This window comes from Polypterus senegalus, chromosome 4, assembly GCF_016835505.1.
Source record: "Polypterus senegalus isolate Bchr_013 chromosome 4, ASM1683550v1, whole genome shotgun sequence".
In the NCBI taxonomy this organism is placed as follows: Eukaryota; Metazoa; Chordata; class Cladistia; order Polypteriformes; family Polypteridae; genus Polypterus; species Polypterus senegalus.
In genome coordinates, this window is record NC_053157.1 from 133,536,674 (window position 1) to 133,555,270 (window position 18,597).

At 37.2% G+C, this 18,597-nt stretch overlaps 1 protein-coding gene across 1 annotated transcript in view; it reads right to left on the reverse strand.

The window, feature by feature from the left end:
• The window catches only part of zmp:0000000660 (arf-GAP with Rho-GAP domain, ANK repeat and PH domain-containing protein 2), a 446,729-nt gene that overhangs the window by 364,306 nt on the left and 63,826 nt on the right, over positions 1-18,597 (reverse strand). The window contains exon 2 of the mRNA XM_039751270.1: positions 8,189-9,035. Coding sequence (XP_039607204.1) covers positions 8,189-8,901 — 713 coding nt within the window. The 5' untranslated portion in view covers positions 8,902-9,035. The remainder of the gene's footprint in view (positions 1-8,188; positions 9,036-18,597) is intronic.

Consider the following 18,597-nt stretch of genomic DNA (forward strand, 5'->3'; position numbering starts at 1 on the left):
AAAACTAAAATCTTAGTGATTGGCAATAATGGATACAATGAGGCTATTAGAAATAAACTGGATACATTAGGATTAAAAGTCAAGACGGAGGTAAAAAGCTTAGGGGTAATTGTTGACTGTAATCTGAATTTTAAATTGCTTATTAATCAGATCACTAAGACAGCATTTTTTCACTTAAGAAACATAGCTAAAGTTAGACCTCTTATATCACTGAAAGATGCTGAGAAATTAGTTCACGCGTTTGTTTTCAGTCAACTAGATTACTGTAATGCACTCCTCTCAGGACTACCCAAAAAAGACATAAATCGTTTGCAACTAGTGCAGAATGCAGCTGCTAGAAAAAGAAAATCCGAGCACATTTCTCCAGTCTTGATGTTACTACACCGGTGTCATTCAGGATTGACTTTAAAATTCTGCTTATGGTTTATAAAGCCTTAAATAATCTCATCCCATCTTATATAGCCGAATGGCTGACTCCTTATATTCCAAATCGTAACCTCAGATCCTCAAATGAGTATCTCCTTAGAATTCCAAGAACAAAACTTAAAAGTGGTGAGGCGGTGTTCTGCTGTTATGCACCTAAAATCTGGAATAGCCTGCCAATAGGAATTCGATACGGTGGAACACTTTAAAAACTGCTGAAAACACATTATTTTAACATGGCTTTCTCATAATTTCACTGTAATCAAAATCTTGATACTCTATATCTCCAACTCATTATAATAACTATTCATGGTGGCTCTAAAATCTGTACTAACCCCTACTCTCTCTTCTGTTTCCTTTTCCGGTATCCTTTTGGTGGTGGCGCATCTACTCAAAGCACCGTGATGTTCCAACAATGATGGATAGATTAAAAGCCAGAAGTCTATATGACCATCAACATCAAGTGACTCCGTGAGAACCCTAACTACAAAGAGGACTATTTCATTTATGTTAGGTAGAATGCCCAGTGGGGACTGGGCAGTCCTGTGACCTGGAACCCCTGCAGATTTTTTTTTTTTTTCTTCTCCAGCTGTCTGGAGTTTTTTTTCTGTCTACCCTGGCCATTGGACCTTACTCCTTTTCTATTATAACTAATGTTGTCTTATTTTAATTTTTATTTTTCTTTCCTTCAGTATGTAAAGCACTTTGAGCTACGTTTTGTATGAAAATGTGCTATATAAATAAATGTTGTTGTTGTTGTTTAAAAAAACATAGGAACTTGGAAATAACAGTTTTGTTAATTAATGTAGGAGCCCATAGTAGGAGAAAAAAATGGGTTGAAACAAAAAGATTCAGCCAGAGGTGGCCCCCACAACTAAACGTTGAGAACCACTGCCTTAACACTAGAATTACCAGAGCCTACGAAAAAACCCGTAGCTCCGTCCCACCTTAAATCGCTTCTCACCTCTCCGTCAGCGTCTTTTGTCCTGTAAATGTGTGGATAAGCAGCAAACACCAAGCAGTCTGCTATCACATCCCCCCCACCCCGCACAGTTTTCTCAGCTCAAGTCTGTTTACCTGCGTGTCAGTTGCTTAGAGTTGTATAGAGCGAGAAGTTAAGCAAAATTACACCTTGTAAATACTTGTAAAGGTTAGCTTTGTTTTTTTTTATTCAGTTTTATTCTCTCAGCCGCTAACCCCCTCCCCCCCACATTTGACACTGCTGTTTTCACAGAGACGCGCTATAACAGAGGTCAACTCAGATCATATGCATACTAAAGTGTCAGCAGGCTCTTTTCATGGCATTACACATATTTTTTGAGCATGCCATCTGCACTCTACATGTGACTTTACTCTGTTGGAAGCAAGTAAATAACATAAATAAATAAACAGGTAAATAACATTCGATCTGGCTTTTATGTAAGTAACATAAATGTTAACGTTTCGGGCACATGCACCGTCCTTACATACACCATCCTTTGTATGTAAGAGCCAGATCTAATGTTATTTATCTAATTACCTTAATTTATTTACTTACTACCTACAGCGTAAAGTCACAAGTAGAGTGCAGAACTTCCCATGTACATATACAAAGTACAGCAATGGCAAAAGTGCATTCTTGCTCCAATGTAGAACCGTCTATGTGAAAACAGCAGTGTCAAATATGTTGGGATCGTGAAGGCGGCTGAGAGAATAAAACTGAATAAAAAAAAAAAACAAAGCTAACCTTTACAAGTATCATAAATTACACCGGCTGTTACAGACTGGAATCAAATGTAGGTTTTTATTCTAAAATAGTAAGAATATGTGCAGCTCACTTCTCAAAACGGACTCTTCCAGGATCAAAGCCGTGAAGTTTTGATTACCAGTCAGCAGTTGATACTGTTTAGCCACCGAAGCGATCGTAGCAAATGTGTGTCAATGTCGCACTCTAACGCGGGTTCTTTTTCTGCAGTAATATTCTTGAATAGAAGCGCACTTGTTCTATTTGTTCCTTTTGTGAAAGTGTTTCTTTGATATTTGGAATTCAGGCTTCACATATTATACACTTCATGTTTACATTTTGTCAATTATTAAAAAATGAAAAACGTTTCTGTTTTAACGATATGTTTACATAGATCGTGGTTTACATGGAACACACATGAAATGCAAGTGTTCTAAATAGCGATACAGTATTTATAAAAGGTGTCATTTTGCTTGACTTCTCACTCTATACAATTCTAAGCAACTGACACGCAGGTAAACAGACTTGAGCTGAGGAAACTGTGTGAGGTGGGGGGATGTGATAGCAGGCTGCTTGCTGTTTATCCACACATTTACAGGACAAAAGACGCTGATGGAGAGGTGAGAAGCGATTTAAGGTGGGATGGATCTATGAGTTTTTTCGTAGGCTTTGGTAATTCTAGTGTTAAACCACCAGGCAAATTTCTATTACGATATTTACACAACCTCTATTTAGTAATTACATATATTGTCAAGGAAGTAACCCTGTGTGAGATTTAAAGGAAGCACAACTTTCTGTCAGTGGCTCAATTAGCTTTAAGAAGATGAAATACAAGAAGCCTTGACTGGCAGGATGGTAGTGCAGCCAGACCGAAAGAGAAGTTAGAAAGAAGATGAGGGATGTGAATTATTGTTTTTGTGCCTAGTGGCACTTCATTTTGGTGGTAGACAAATGGGTAAGCAACCTTAACTGACAGTCAGATACTACACTTCTGCTTCTACAGATACATTTCTGCTTTTAGTAAATACTTTTTTTTACCTCTCATGCTCTACAAATCATACATTTAACCCTTTAACTTTGAGAAAAAATACAATCATGTTCTTGCTTGTGCCTCACTCTTGAATTCACTCTTTCTTCCATTTTTGTTATTCCCCATATGTTTTCAATGTTAACAACTAATGATTTCCATTGTGAAACTGTTAATAATTTTATTCTGTTAAGTTGATTATTTTTAATCTGGGGCCAAAAGGGGTAGGACTTAATATGGAATTGAGAGCCTCTGGTACTGCAGTTACAATAAATATTAGGACTGCAGGTACCTAAGGGATATAAAAGACTCCAGCTTGCTACAGCTATTTGGTATGGCATTTATACACTCTGACTTGTTTTTCTTTCAAAACCCTTTTCACTGAGTAGGTCCTTCTTTATCTAAAATAAATATTTTGCTAGTTTTGGATTTTTTGGTTCTGATTTAGTTTTGTTATGGTTAATATATGGCTGCTTCTTTTGGTGTAAATCATATTGATATGAAACATAGACATACTGTGTATATACATAGGGAATTGTCAAAAGTTATCTCTTTTTATCTCTTCCAAGTGTTATCTCCCTTTACCCCTTTTCCTGTTCAATAGTTAGAATTATTGATATTTTTTTGCCAAGATTTTCTTTAAGGTTGATATTTTTCCTTGGTTCAATTAAAACTTAAATTGCTTTCCCTCAATTTGATGAGATACAGTATACTAGTTTCTTACAATAGTGCAATGAGAAAATGAAGTATCCAAGACAGAGACAATATGTAAAAGCAATGTGTTTGCCTAGTTTAAACCAAGGGTTAATTGATCAGTACATCTACGTATATAAACAGATATACAGTATACAGGACAAAGTGGGCATTTCCTGTTTGGCTCTGCTTAGTTCTGTACTTCATTTAACAAAGGTGTAAATCGGAGTTGAAATTGCACCTCTGCAGAAACTCCTTCAGACAGAAAGACATCCTGATAAGCATTCATTTTAGTCTTGTAACCACTAACTGAATCCTGCCTGGATGTGATGCACAAAATAACACTCCTATACACAGGCACTGGATCTATAATTAGAAGAGACTTTGATCCAATCACAAGAAGTCATATCTTAATTCAAAGCTAGCTGCTTTCACATCTTCTCTTTCTTTGAGGTGCTGAAAGCTGGGGGAGTTGAAAAGCTGTCAATATACTGTCTTTGGGGTGAGAAGCCACCCCCACATTGCAGGGCAAAACACTCGCAAACTTACTCTGCACTCTCCATAGAGCATTGGAGCTAGATGCCCAGAACTAACTCTAAGGCCCATTTTACCAAGCTTAGGTCTGTGCCAGTGATTCAGCCCAGTCTGAGAAGACTAAGAAGTCACTTTACTTCAAAATAGGTACCACTGTCCCTGCACCCTTGTGCCGGAAGGATTAACACTTTTCCTGTGAAGTTACAGAGTACACAGCAAACAGCCTAACAGTGAGCTAAAGCAACACCATAACACACCATGGACAGAGGGCCATGTAGCAAAGACAAAGAGTACACTTCAACACAAGAAGAGTCCTTCACTTGAACCCAGAGAAACAACAGCAACAACTCCACAAAATATTGGATATCATCATTAAAGACTTTGTATTATAAAACTCTATGCCAAAATAAACTGTAACTCTAAACAGTCAATGAACAGCCAGCATCTTCCATGTAGTATGTTTGTCTTGTTTCCTGTCTTCTGTGTGGATATACAGTATGCAGTTATCAAATTTCTATAGCCTTTGTGTTTATCAATAAAGTTTACTATTCTCTTTCTCTTTCTTAAAAAAAGTACGCTTCAGTTACCATGATATAAGTGTCATGGCCAGAGAACCTCTCCTACAGAGAAAGGTAAGGAAAACAAAGTAGGAGCCTTACCAAATTATTTAATTAATTCTGGGCAATGCCAAAGGCAAAACCAATAATTAATTATCTGATTGATTAACATTATTAAATCATTTCTTCTTCTCATAACATACACATTTACTATGTTTATTTGTCATCCTTGGGCGGGAAGAAACAGAGATCCCTCAGCTTCCTACATCATTGAGTAAAACCTTAAAAGACCCAAAACTACAAATGATGACACATATCTAACCCAAATGACCTGGGTGACAAAACTCAAGCATATATTACTTTCAAGAGTAAAAATAAAATCTCTTTGCTTGTCCAAAAAAAAAAAAAACACATCAGAATAAACAATCATTTGTACTTCTGAGTCAGAGGCTAGTGCTGTGCACAACATGTCACAGATGTCGTAGCACATTATTTCTGGTAACTGACATGATCTCTGAATGGTAGGGGTTTGTGCCTCAGTGATTCATAGAACTATGTTGCCAGGAACTTTATGCCCCTGGTTAAGTCATGCATAGCAAATAAGTCTGAAGGAAAGGACTGACCTAAGGGCAGTCCAAAAGTATCCTTTTACTTAGACTTCAACCAGGTCAGGCATAGGACACATTATTAGAGCAAAGCCTTGTATTTGCCATCAACCATCTGGTTGCTGGAAGACCCATATAGCTTGGTTAGGCTCACCATCTACAAAGCAAAGGATCTCAGTTGTGGGAAATAAAACATGAAGCAATAAAGTACAAGTGAGAGTAACTTTTTAGATTGTAAAATTTCTTAATTTTGCAAACTGTAAAAAAATGCTAAGTTCAAGACTAAAAATTCCTTCTATCCTTTACATATGCACACAAATGGATCAAGTCAGCAAGAACATATGGCAGTCTTAACAGCAATAAACTGAAAGCACTAAAGTTCTTTTAAGAAAAAGAAAAGGTTGAGACAACTTAACCACTAAAAGGATAGCATTCAGTTGCTAGGTCATAATAAAATTATATGTTATTAGAGTTTGCAAAAAAAAACCTTGAGGAACATTCCTTCAACATGTCCTTAACTATACTCCATAGCTCCAATAAAGATATACTTAGAATCTCCAGGATTTAACAGTGCTTCCAAGAAAGCAGACTCTCTGACTCAGCCCTGTGAATGAGATGTTTCAAAAGGATTTTCAATTGATGAAGTCAATTCATGATAAAATACATTCTTTATTACTCTTTGAATAACATTGGCTATCTTTGTTCTAACACATAGAAAGCTACCCATTCCAGGGCATTCATATTTCATATTGACTCTAAACAATGTGAACAAGAAACATCTCACCTTCATATTCACATTTCCTTCTGAGTGTCATAATGGCCACAGGCCAAGCCGGTCAACACAGCTACAGATTCAAACGTTTCCTGGGAAATCCCAGTAATTTCCATGCCAGCAGAGAGATATAATTCCTCTAGCATGTCCTGGGTCTGCTGTATGGTCTCTATCCAGTGGGATGTGACCAGAGCAGTTCTAGGGGGAGCCACCCAGGTAGCATTCTTTTGACATGCCCAAACCACCTCAAGTAGTGTTCCAAGTTCCCAAAGCCAGCCTCCATTGTCAGAGTCTAGTCTGTCTATGTCTTTAATGCCTTTGCCTGACACTAAATTGGTATTGCTCCCAAACTTTGGCTTGCAAGTGGTAAGCTCTCAAGATGGTTCCACATTGCTGTTTCATGCTGAGCCTGGCAGGGTTATATAAATTGTCTAACCACCAGGAGCAGACCACCTCCAGCCCTGGCTCCAGAAGTGTAAATTCCTTTATGCATATTTTAAACAAGTGTCTAGAAGAGACTGTAACTGCAGGAACAAAATGAAAAAAGTCAGGACAGTGGTTGGACCATAATATTCCATGGTGACAAGTGTACTGGCAATAGAAAATAAGCCAGTGACAACTGGCTGCCACCAATAGGAGAACACTATGATTCCAGTATTATGAAGGAAGCGTCAGAGATTGTTATTCTTCAGTCACCAATAACATTTGAGTCACTGCTGCTCTTCAGTGCAGACAACTGACCTGGCACAGGCTGTCCTTTTGAATGAGTGATGGTGTTCAGGATTGTAGGAACACCAGGAGCCACTTTGCAGAAATCTAGCATAGTAGCTCCAAGAGTTTCCAATTGTCATTATTGAGCCCAAAGATATTCTCAAGGTCTATCCCTGATGTAGTGCCTCACTGGAGCTTAAAATCACTGAGGCAGGTGGATTGGCAAGAACATGTGGGAGAAACAGAAGGTTGAGAACAAATAGCAAGAGTATAATAATTGAGCAGGAGGAGACAAGCTAAGATGCAACCTTCTGGGTATGTGAAAGGCATTCCACAAGATAGACAAGCTTAAACCTTGTATATTCAGGCTGACAGGAGTTATAGGTTTGTTGTTTTCAGTTACATATAGTTGTATTGTTTCTCCAATAATATGTTAAGTTCTATTTATTCTTATCAAAAAATAAGCTCTTTTGTTCCATTTGTTACATTTCACTTAATTCTGCTTCGTTTGTTTTTATTTTTTACCATTTCTGTTGGTGAAATCATCATTGACAACATTTTGCCATTGTCAAGGTACAGTATATGGTGTCACAAATGAGCATGTGGTTAGTTTGTTGTTTTTTAAACTACACATTCCTTTAACAATTACAATTCATTTTGCTTTTCTTCATTTCAAATATCTGTTAAGGTTATTGATTTCTTGACTTTCATCCTGCATGATGACTTCCATTTTATCTAATCCTTTTGCTGTTATTAACCTGCTTTACTGTAGAACTGAATCTCCCACTTGACAACTTTTTTAGGTTTTCCTGTTTAACACAGAAAGAAAAAAAAACTCCTTGCTCTTTCTGTTTCACTAGTCATCTATAAAGCACTTATTCACACTCTTAATAATTTTTTACTTTATAATAAAATACATTTTGTTCTGTATTCTTGACTGATGTAACTGATACTTAAGCGCAATAAAATATGAGATAGTATAGGAAAGCTAATGCTCTGAAAATTAAAAATAAATTTATATTCACTAGCATGATTCACACATTTTGTCTATAATGATCAGCTCCTATAGTGGATATTTATTGAAAATAACAAGATCATAAATCAAGTATTAAGCAAAATAACGTAAAAATCTATAGTACCTACCCAGTTTTCACAAAGGTATCAAGTGGTTTTGGAACTTCACATTCTTTTTTAAACTCATGTTTGAAAGACTCAGAATCTGGCAGTGGAGGTAGATTTGTTGTATCATTTTTCCTTAGACAATATATCTCATTGACAACCATTTTCCCTTTATATTCATTCAAGCGAAAAAGAGAAGATTCTCCAGCAGATGTCATATTTTTAGATGTATCCTCCACAGGCACAGAAGACTGCACATTAAATGAAGTAATGCAATCATTTTGCACATCTTCTGAGTATTTATAAACAGGTTTCCAGTTTTGATTGTGATTAATTACATCCTTTTTTCTTTGTTCTGACAAAAAAATAGTTCTTGGTTTGGGAGTTGGTTTCTCTTCATTTGTCTTTGGATTTAAGTTTGAATTTTCATAATTCTGTACAGAGCTGTGGCAATCAGTTCTAGATGAATCATTGAAATTCATCCCCTTTTTTGATGATTTTTGTGTTTCTTCCATAGCTTTGCCTTGAAATTCTTGCCAAGTCTGTAAATAATGAAGAATTCGTTTGCGATGTCCTGTAGGAGTCACTCCAATCTTTATGAGATCTTCATTATTAAGATCCTTGCAGTCTTTCAACTTGTGATAGCCAGCAAATCTAAAATAGTATGCATACTGCTCTAAGTGGATGCACACAAGCCAGTCTTTTATATCAGTACTGCCATATGAAGACGATGACATAGTGACTCACTTTTTTACAGCTAATGATGAACTTTTTTAAAATTAGCATCTATGTGATCTTTGTGGACGGTAGGCAAGTCACTTGAAAGGCAGCTACCACTCTTCAGGAAGTCACTAAACTAGGACAAAAGCACCTGCAATTAAACAAAATAGCTTTTTAATAGTAAATTCAAATTATTTTAGATTTTTCATTCTTCTTTACATGTAAATACATTTATTTATTTAATATTTAAAACAAGAAAATGAATTGTTAATTTGGCATAAATACTATATAGTATTCACATTTGCCTTAAAAACAGAAACTAAACTTGCTCACTCTTAGGTTGTTCTATTAAAGATGTTCAATGCACAAATGTTTGATAGCTCATACATTGCATGATTTAAACAAGTAATACAAATATATTTTAATAGTTTGTTTCCTAACAATGAGAGAACTGTTTTAGTACAGGATGCAATACTGGAACATATGATATTATATTAAACTCTGTACTGTTACACACAGTTAGTTTAATATTATGTATTTTGCAAATGAAAATGCATAATTCAAACATAGCTACATATAAAAGGAAATGTGTGGTAGCATACAAGTTTCAAAGGAAGTGGTTAAGAAATTACCAGGAAATGAAAGTTGAAATCTTAATTTGTAGCTCAAATAACTGTTTCATACATCTCAGAAGTAGAATCTTTATTCTTAAAAAGCAGTTTCTCATCTCCCTATCACATATAGTTTATGCTGCTCTGTGGGTGTGTGCGTGTAGAAATGAATCATGCATAAAGTAAATTATACAAACAGTTATGGTGGATGATAAACAGAAGAATATTTAATCTTAAATATTGTACCACTAACTGAATACTGGACAGTATGTTAAATATCTGTTGATATTCAATGTTGATAGATAGATAGATAGATAGATAGATAGATAGATAGATAGATAGATAGATAGATAGATAGATAGATAGATAGACACAATGGGTGAAAGTCATTGCTTCAGACATTTCCAGCTTTTAATTTGAGGTCTGTTTACAGTTAAACACACTACTGGTTCTCAGTCCCTACCATTCTTGTCATTACATATGCTACCAACAAAGTTTATTCACTTTTTATACAAATTTAACAGTATGATAATGTTTTCCAGATTTTGTAGTTTCATATTCTTATCTATTTTGAAATGTTGTAATTATTTAAGTGGTCGCTTTCTGATAATTTCTTAAGCAGAAACGTCACATTTTATCATCTTAAATTAAATGTTCAAAAACTATAATTTCTGTGGCCCTCTGTGAAAACATTTGAGCAGCCATCACTTCAGCTGAAGTTGCTTATACTATAAATTTAAAGTAAAAAATACTGTATTATACCTCACTGATATGTTGACTCTTGCAGTACCTGTATTTTTGATAGCCTTTGCAAATCACTATTTACATTATATGTACTGTGACATATTGAATATGACAGGGAGTGATCCCTAAAGCCTAATGCCACTAGCTCAGTCCCCATCACTGATTCACTTAATCAACCAATCATTACCTTTATAAATATTAGGGGGCTCCGCCCCCTGCTTGCTTCGCTCGCCCACCCCCGTGTTTGGTTTACCAGATATACAATATAATGCAATTTTTTTTGTATAGCTCTAAATCACACAAGAAGTGCCACAATGGGCTTTAACAGACCTTGCCTCCTGACAGCCCCCCAGCCTTGACCCTCTAAGAAGACCAGAAAAAACTCCCAAAAAAAACATTTTAGGGAAATAATCGAAGAAACCTTGGGAAAGGCAGTTCAAAGAGAGACCCCTTCCCAGGTAGGTTGGGCGTGCAGTGGGTGTCAAGAAGGGAGTCAATACAACACAGTACAATACATAGAACAGAATAAACCCTCAATACAGTATAAAAATAAAAATTCTAGAAGTATGGAATAGAATTTCACATGAGATGATATCACATAATATGATTGGGATTTGTTTTAAGTCCAGGAGACCTCATTCATCAAGCTGCCTCCCCCATTTTGCCATTCCACATCTGAAATAGCGCTAATCCGATGAAAGTACCCCTCTTTCCCACGATTCCTGCGATCCTCCATCAGGGATGACTTTACCTTAGGCAGGCAATATACAATTTAAAGAGATTGGAATTTTCTTGTGAATTATTACATATGCATTATTTTCACTTTTACTTTAAAAACTTTTGTAAAAACAATACTTGTCCTTTATTTCCGGCCCCGTGCATGGTTACATCTCTTTCTTGCCAGATGTACAGTATAATGCTGCTCGTGTTGTGAAGGGGGGGTTTGGCTAAATGCACGCTAAGGATATGTCTTTGGATCATTTGCTGTCTTTTTGCTGCTTGCAAGCTGCCTCTTCTGCCTGTCGCATGTCGTTGTTTTAAGAGCTGGGAACACATGATGCTTGTCTGCAAAATGCAATCCAACAATTGTTAGGTTTGATGTCTGTGAACTTCTTTTAAATGATGGCTCACTGCGTGGTCTTGCGTGATGTTGTAAAAACAATAGATGTCCTTTATTTCCTCCCCCGGCCGTGGTTAAATTTTTTCTTGTGTAGGACGTATAACGCTGCTCCCACTGTCAGACTGGTGGTGATTGCGAGAATTGCGAGAAGGGCAGCACGACAATATTCTTAAACCCTGTACAGCCGTAGATCCTTTTGCTACTTTGTGTCTCTGCTGCTCGCGTTGTGATCACTTCTCCGTGATCATAAATATACACCTCACCGAATTGGGTTTTCTTTGAAATTAAACTTGTCGTTGCTTTAACTGTTGCGGGTCCACAGATTCTCATACTGTATGTTCGATTATTGTGTAAATCTACGTTTTGTGCATTGAATGATGCGAATGCGAAAATACTTTTCTTCTGCTCTTTTCCTTTTATTTCTGACCTTGCTTTGACCTGCTATTTTTTCAATGACACCTGGTCCTGATTAATTTCCTTTTTTTTGCGCTAATACGATCTTTTATTCTTCGACATTTCATTTCTAACATATTGTCCATTATATGCTTTATATGCACTGAGACACCTGTATCGGTGGTGTGTGCTGCTTCCCGTTACACTACTAATTTTTTATTTTTTTTTGCCCATTCTTTTTCGTCTTGCGGGTCTTTAAAATGTCTTTCGAGAACTTCCGAGAAGATAACGTCTCGTCGCCTGGCTTCAGGGATTCTAGTGTTAAGCATAACTTCCCTTGACTAGTTCTGTTTACATCATGCTCTATATTTTAAGATCCTATTAGCATTACATTTGACATCTGTACACTGTCTGGATATGCACACTACAATTTCTTTGTCATAAAGGTGTATTTTCAAATTTCAAAACCCTACTCTGTACTTATATGTAATATTTTTACTTCCAACATGTAAAACTTTATATTTACTTACATTAAATTTCATCTTTTACATATCTGCAAATGTCTGAATTCAGTATCTCCCATTTAAACTAGTTTAATGCCAATGAAAACCTTAACAGTCTGTTTGAACTGCTAACTAATGGTACAATCACTGCTGTTCCCTATATTCTCTCCTGATTATTACAGAATAATAAATCTAGACAGACTTCTTATCTTTATGCTTCCCCAAATTTTATTACAAGGAACTAGGTCCTTGGGTTGAACATGTTTTTGCCTTAGTGTGTTTTAAGGCCTGAAAGCAACTGGAATGTGGTGATGTGAGAAAATTCTGTAATGTTCATCCACCAAAAAGGCTCAGTTTCTTCCTTGTTCTTGGTTGTCTCATTAACCACCTAGCTTCTTTGTGACATTTTAATAAAATACCATTTTGGATAGCCATACTCTGATAAGGACTTCCTCACATGAACTTTTTCTTCAACCTTGAAGTGTGGTCCATTGGAATCTGGCCTGCACGGAAGTATATTTTGATGGCTTCTAATTTACTTTTCATTAGGAAATGCAAGTCAAAGTGCAGACACTGGTCTGTGTGTGTTCATGTCCTGTATAGGTCATCCCTGAGTTTATGTCCTGCTTCAATAGATATAGTACAGTCTAAGAAGGGTAATTGGTTGTCCTTCACCTCTTGATGTGACTGTCCACTGAGTTGATGTGGTCCATGAAGTGTTGCATCTCCGCGGTCTGTACAATTAGCCACATTATCCACATACCTAAAACAGTGGCTAGGAGGTGACCAGCGGTACATGTCTAATGCCTTATTTTCCACCTCCTCCATATGATGTGATTGTTTAATTTTGTGCTTGATCTTGGATATGATTGATAATTAACACCTTAAATACTCTGGAATAAGCCATTTCCACCAAGAAATGAGGAACCGGCATATATATAAGCAGCAAAACCTTTTTAAATGAGCAACTGATGTCCCAGTAATCAGAATAACAACTCTCCATCTTGTATTATCCTGGATATCTGCGAACATTCACAGAGATATTCATTTTAACTGTTAATTTTAATTTAAATATACAGTTGTTCCCATAGGTTTACCTACCCTGGTAGAATTTGTAAGATGTACACCATACTTTAAAGAAAAGATGTCTGATCAGGCAAAAGACATTTAATTTACTTTTAATGGAGTTCAAAATAAATCATAAGGCATCGTAGAATAGCATAACCATTAAGCAAAACATAGTAATAAGGAAAATAATGAGATGGACCCTGTTCAAATGTTTGCACACTCTTAGTTCTTAATACTGTGTATTGCCCCATTTAGCATTAATGATGGCATTTAGTATTTTGTGACAGTTGTGGATGAAGCCCTTGATTTTCTTAGAAGGCAGAGCAGCCCATTCTTCTTGGCAAAAAGCCTCCAGGTCCCGTACATTCTTGGGTTGTCTTGGGTTGAACTGCATGTTTGAGATCTCCCCAAAGTGGCTCAGTGATACTGAGGTCAGGAGACTGTGATGGCCACTCCAGTGCCATCACTTTTTTCTGCTGTAGCCACTGAAGGGTCGACTTGGCCTTGTGTTTTGGAAGATCCAAGTGCATCCCATGCACAGTTTCCAGACTGATGAAATGCAAGTTGTACTCCAAGTTGTCATCTTGCCATTAATCTTCACTAAGTTACCTGTGCCGCTATAGCTCACACACTCCCAGATCCACCTCCATGCTTCACAGTGGGGATAGTGTACTTTTCATCATGGGCCTTGTTGCATCCTCTCCTAACATAGTGTTTATGGTTGTGATCTCATCACTCCAAAAGACTTTGCTCCGGTGGTTTTGAGGCTTGCCTAGATGCTGTTTGGCATATTGTAAGTGGGCTGTTTTGTGGCATTGGCATTGTTTTTCTTGCAACCCGACCGAAAAGCCCATTTTTCTTAAAAAATTTCCTTAGTATGCATCTTGAAACAGCAACACCACTTGCTTGCAGAGAAGCCTACATTTCGGCTAAAGTGGCTTGTGGGTTTTTCTTGGCATCACATCCAATGATCCTGGCAGTTGTGGCTGAAATCTTGGTTGGTCTACCTGACTGTGGCTTGGTAACATCAGAACCTCTAACTTTACACTTTTTTTAATCAGAGTTTAAACACTACTGACAGTCATTTTCAGATCTCTGTGTATCTTGTTATATCCTTTCCTGATATTTACAGATCATTTGATTGTTCTTTTGGTTTTCTCATAGCTCAGTATCCAGCAAAGTCAGTGCAGCTCTACATGAATTTAAATTGATTATTTGCACACAGATAATAATTATAATCAAAGAAGTTACAGGTGTGAACACTCTCCCTTAATTACCCTTAATTTGAACCTGTGTGTGTCAACTTGTGTGTATATTATCAGTGCCAACATTCAAGTGTATGTACACTTTAGATCAGTCCCATTTGGATGATTTCAGTTAGCATTATGATTTAAAAAGGGCATACACAATTATGTGATAATAAATTGGTTCATCTGAGCACACCCCTGAAAAAAGAAAGCTTTTGCATGGTTACTTATATTTTCCAAACAATGGCCAATATTTCACAAATTTTGTCAGGGTATGTAAACTTGTGGGCACAAATGTATGCAGCACATTAAACTAAATACTTTTCTCATTCTGGTCCTAACTCCATTCTTTTTCCCTCTCTGTCATGTTCCAGTTACCTCCCACATTATAATTAATTGCTTCCCAATTAGTCTAAAACCATTTAGGGCAAGGCCAACAATAAAAACATGGCTCTCAGGGTGTTACAAAAGGAAAATGAAAGCATCACATGATGCCTCAGCTTTTTGTTGTCAAACTGCTTTCAATCCCCTTTTCTTTGTAAGTCCTTGGTGTTGTGAAATATATATTTAGATTGGGTTTGCTAGTTTTTGATTTAGCTTATTTATTGATTAATGTAATAGTTTCTCTTTCTTGATTTTTGTTCCAGATTTATAAATGTAAATATTATACTTATTAGGATTTTCTAGTTTATCTACTTCTATATTTTGACCATTCCTTTAGTCAGTACGTTAAAATTGCATCTACAGTATTTCTTTTAGAGTTCAGACACATTATTTTCTTTAATTATACATCTGGTGAATCATTTGTTCTAATATAATTTCAAATACAAAAACATCTCAGTATATTAATAACTACCTGTGCTATGGAAACAAGCTGAGGCACTGCCAGTTTGTTCTTGTTCTGCTGCATTTCTTTAGGTCTACATGCATTTCATTCTTAAACCCAGATGTTAGTCATGTGCTGCAGATTCCAGTTAATACTTGCTTGATAAAGATTTGCCAAAAACATTTTCTGCCGTTTATTAGGATTCACTAAAATTCATCATGCCTCTGCAACCGCATTTATACTGTAGCCAGAAAACTATCAACTTACTCCCAACTCCCATCAAACCACATTATCAGTGAAAAAGTAAATAAAAGAACATGAATAAGGAATGGAAACCAGCAAGTGGGTGAAAATTCACAAATACAGGAAATTATGCATTCTTATAAGCAACTTAAATGGGAAGTCCATCAGGGTCTGTGTCTGGTCTCCAAACAACAGTATTGTAGTTTGTAACTTTTAACAATTTTTTCAGTACACCATTAAAATTCTAATAAACAGTACCACATAGGCAAATGGACTGGAAGCCAATCCAGAATGATGCTACTTAAATTCCCACTACTATCACATTGTGTGACGCTGACCAAGTCAATTAACCTAACTGTACTCCAACTGCAAAAAAAAAAATGTCTCAGCACTGTTAAAGTGCCTTGGGATGGTGATCGACAACAGAAAGGAAGTATATAAAATAAAGGCTGCTTAACACTGCACATCTTCCCTTTAATGAGAACAAAGATTAGCTGATCCAACAGGCTTGAGGATTTGCAGCAGTTTCTATAAAGTAACAAGAAGTTCACCCAAACTAAACTTTAAACTAAACTAAACTTTAACCCAGCTAAAAAGCACATATTCATACATATCACACTCTGAACACTGGATCTATGAGGCAGCAGAGCTAACAAAATTGTCGACCTGCCTCTTCAAAGAAAAACAATGAACATAAAATGAGCTTTTCAGGATCTATGTACTGTACTAATAAATAACAGTACATTACATAGAATCTTCTAGGAGTCTAAATAAAGATGGGACATTAATCATGTTAATATTGGTGTAATATTCATAAAGAATTGCAATAAACAGAAAAACTTGCATTGGATGTTTAGCTGTTCATATATTGTCTTTACAGCATTAGGGGTCTGAGACGGAACGATTTAATAAGAATATCATGCATAATATTATAACAAAAGTTAAAATCAATATTAAAATCTCCAAATGCTGTAATCAGGAGATGATACAAAGAAGGAAAGATAACTTAAGAGGTTAAAATAGGGCAAATAAGTCTATGTATGAGTCATTAGAGCAAACAGACAAAGCATAGAAAAAGACGTGTTTAAAAATTAATGACTATACAGCTTTAACATATAATTTGTCATCTCAGATGAGTTATGAAATGTCAGACTCTCACTCATCAAATATCTGACTCTCATGCTCACTACCATTTTACCTGACAAACATTTCCTTAAATTTCCTTAAATGTCTCTTGAATATCGTCAAAAAATTGTTTCATTCCCTCCTTAATAAGACAGCTTCCCTAGGCTGCACTCGTGTGCACTGTGGATATTACCAATTCACTCTAATATCTGCCTTTTCTTAAATATAAAATAAATATTTTTCTGTTTTGGACATACAGTGGTACCTCGATATACGTCCTTAATCCGTTCCAGATCCTTTGACTTATACCAAACGGGTTTTTTCCATAAGAAATAAAGGAAAAATAATGAATCCGTTCCCATGAAAAAAAATCCTATTGTTATTGGCATAATATACATTGATGGGGTTGTATAAAATAATTTAAACATTGCTTAATACTAAAATACATAAATACAAAAGCAATTAGATGAAATAAATGAAAATGGAACCTCAATTTAATTTTTAATAACGTCTTTGTTTTTCACAATCGTAGATCCTGTTTGCTTCATCAGGCCGTGATCTTTAGCTCTCTCTGGATCGGTTCGCAGCTGAGTGTGAAGCGGCTGGGATGAGAATCAGCACCTCCAAATCCGAGAGCATGGTCCTCAGCCGGAAAACGGTGGAGTGCCCTCTCAGGGTTGGGGGCAAGATCCTGCCCCAAGTGGAGGAGTTCAAGTATCTCGGGGTCTTGTTCACGAGTGAGGGAAGAATGGAGCGTGAGATCGACAGGCGGATCGGTGCCGCATCCGCAGTGATGCGGGCTCTGCATCGGTCTGTCGTGGTGAAAAAGGAGCTGAGCCATAAGGCAAAGCTCTCAATTTACCAGTCGATCTACGCTCCTACCCTCACCTATGGTCATGAGCTATGGGTAGTGACTGAAAGAACGAGATCGCGAATACAAGCGGCTGAAATGAGTTTCCTCCGCAGGGTGTCTGGGCTTTCCCTTAAAGATAGGGTGAAAACCTCAGTCATCCGGGAGGGGCTCAAAGTAGAGCCGCTGCTCCTCCGCATCGAGAGGAGTCAGATGAGGTGGCTCGGGCATCTGATCAGGATGCCTCCTGGACGCCTCCCTGGTGAGGTGTTCCGGGCACGTCCAACCGGGAGGAGGCCCCGGGGAAGTCCCAGGACACGCTGGAGGGACTATGTCTCCCGGCTGGCCTGGAAACGCCTTGGGATTCTCCCGGAAGAGCTGGAAGAAGTGGCCGGGAGAGGGAAGTCTGGGCCTCTCTGCTTAAGCTGCTGCCCCCGCGACCCGACCTCAGATAAGCGGAAGAGGATGGATGGATGGATGGATAGATACCGTCGTTCTCTGCATACGGTATACAGCAGCCATGTCTCGGATACGCATGCCACCTTCATACTTTAACAATCAATTCAAGATTTACGCGAAAAAACACAAAATCACATGAAAATTCACAGAGAGTAATAGCACACGGTTTGTTCACTGAAAGCTAGCAACTGACGTACTGACGCTCGTGGAAAATCGTGGCTTTGTCTCGAGAAAGGTAAACAAGGGTAGCGCGTGGGTTGTTCACTAAATGCTAGCAACTGCCGTACTGACACTCGTGGGCAGTAGTGGCTTTGTCTTGAGAGAGGTAAACAAGGGTAGTGTAGTGTTCTCTAGATTGAAGAAGCGACACACTCAGAATAATGTTTCGAATGCTGTTTATTTTGAACCATGTTTAACCAACTCTCCATACAGCGTGCCTTCTAAACCACACCCCTCCCTCTGGCAGTCATACATCTCAAAAGACACAGACCATAGCAATCAACACCTGAACATAAAGCAATGGA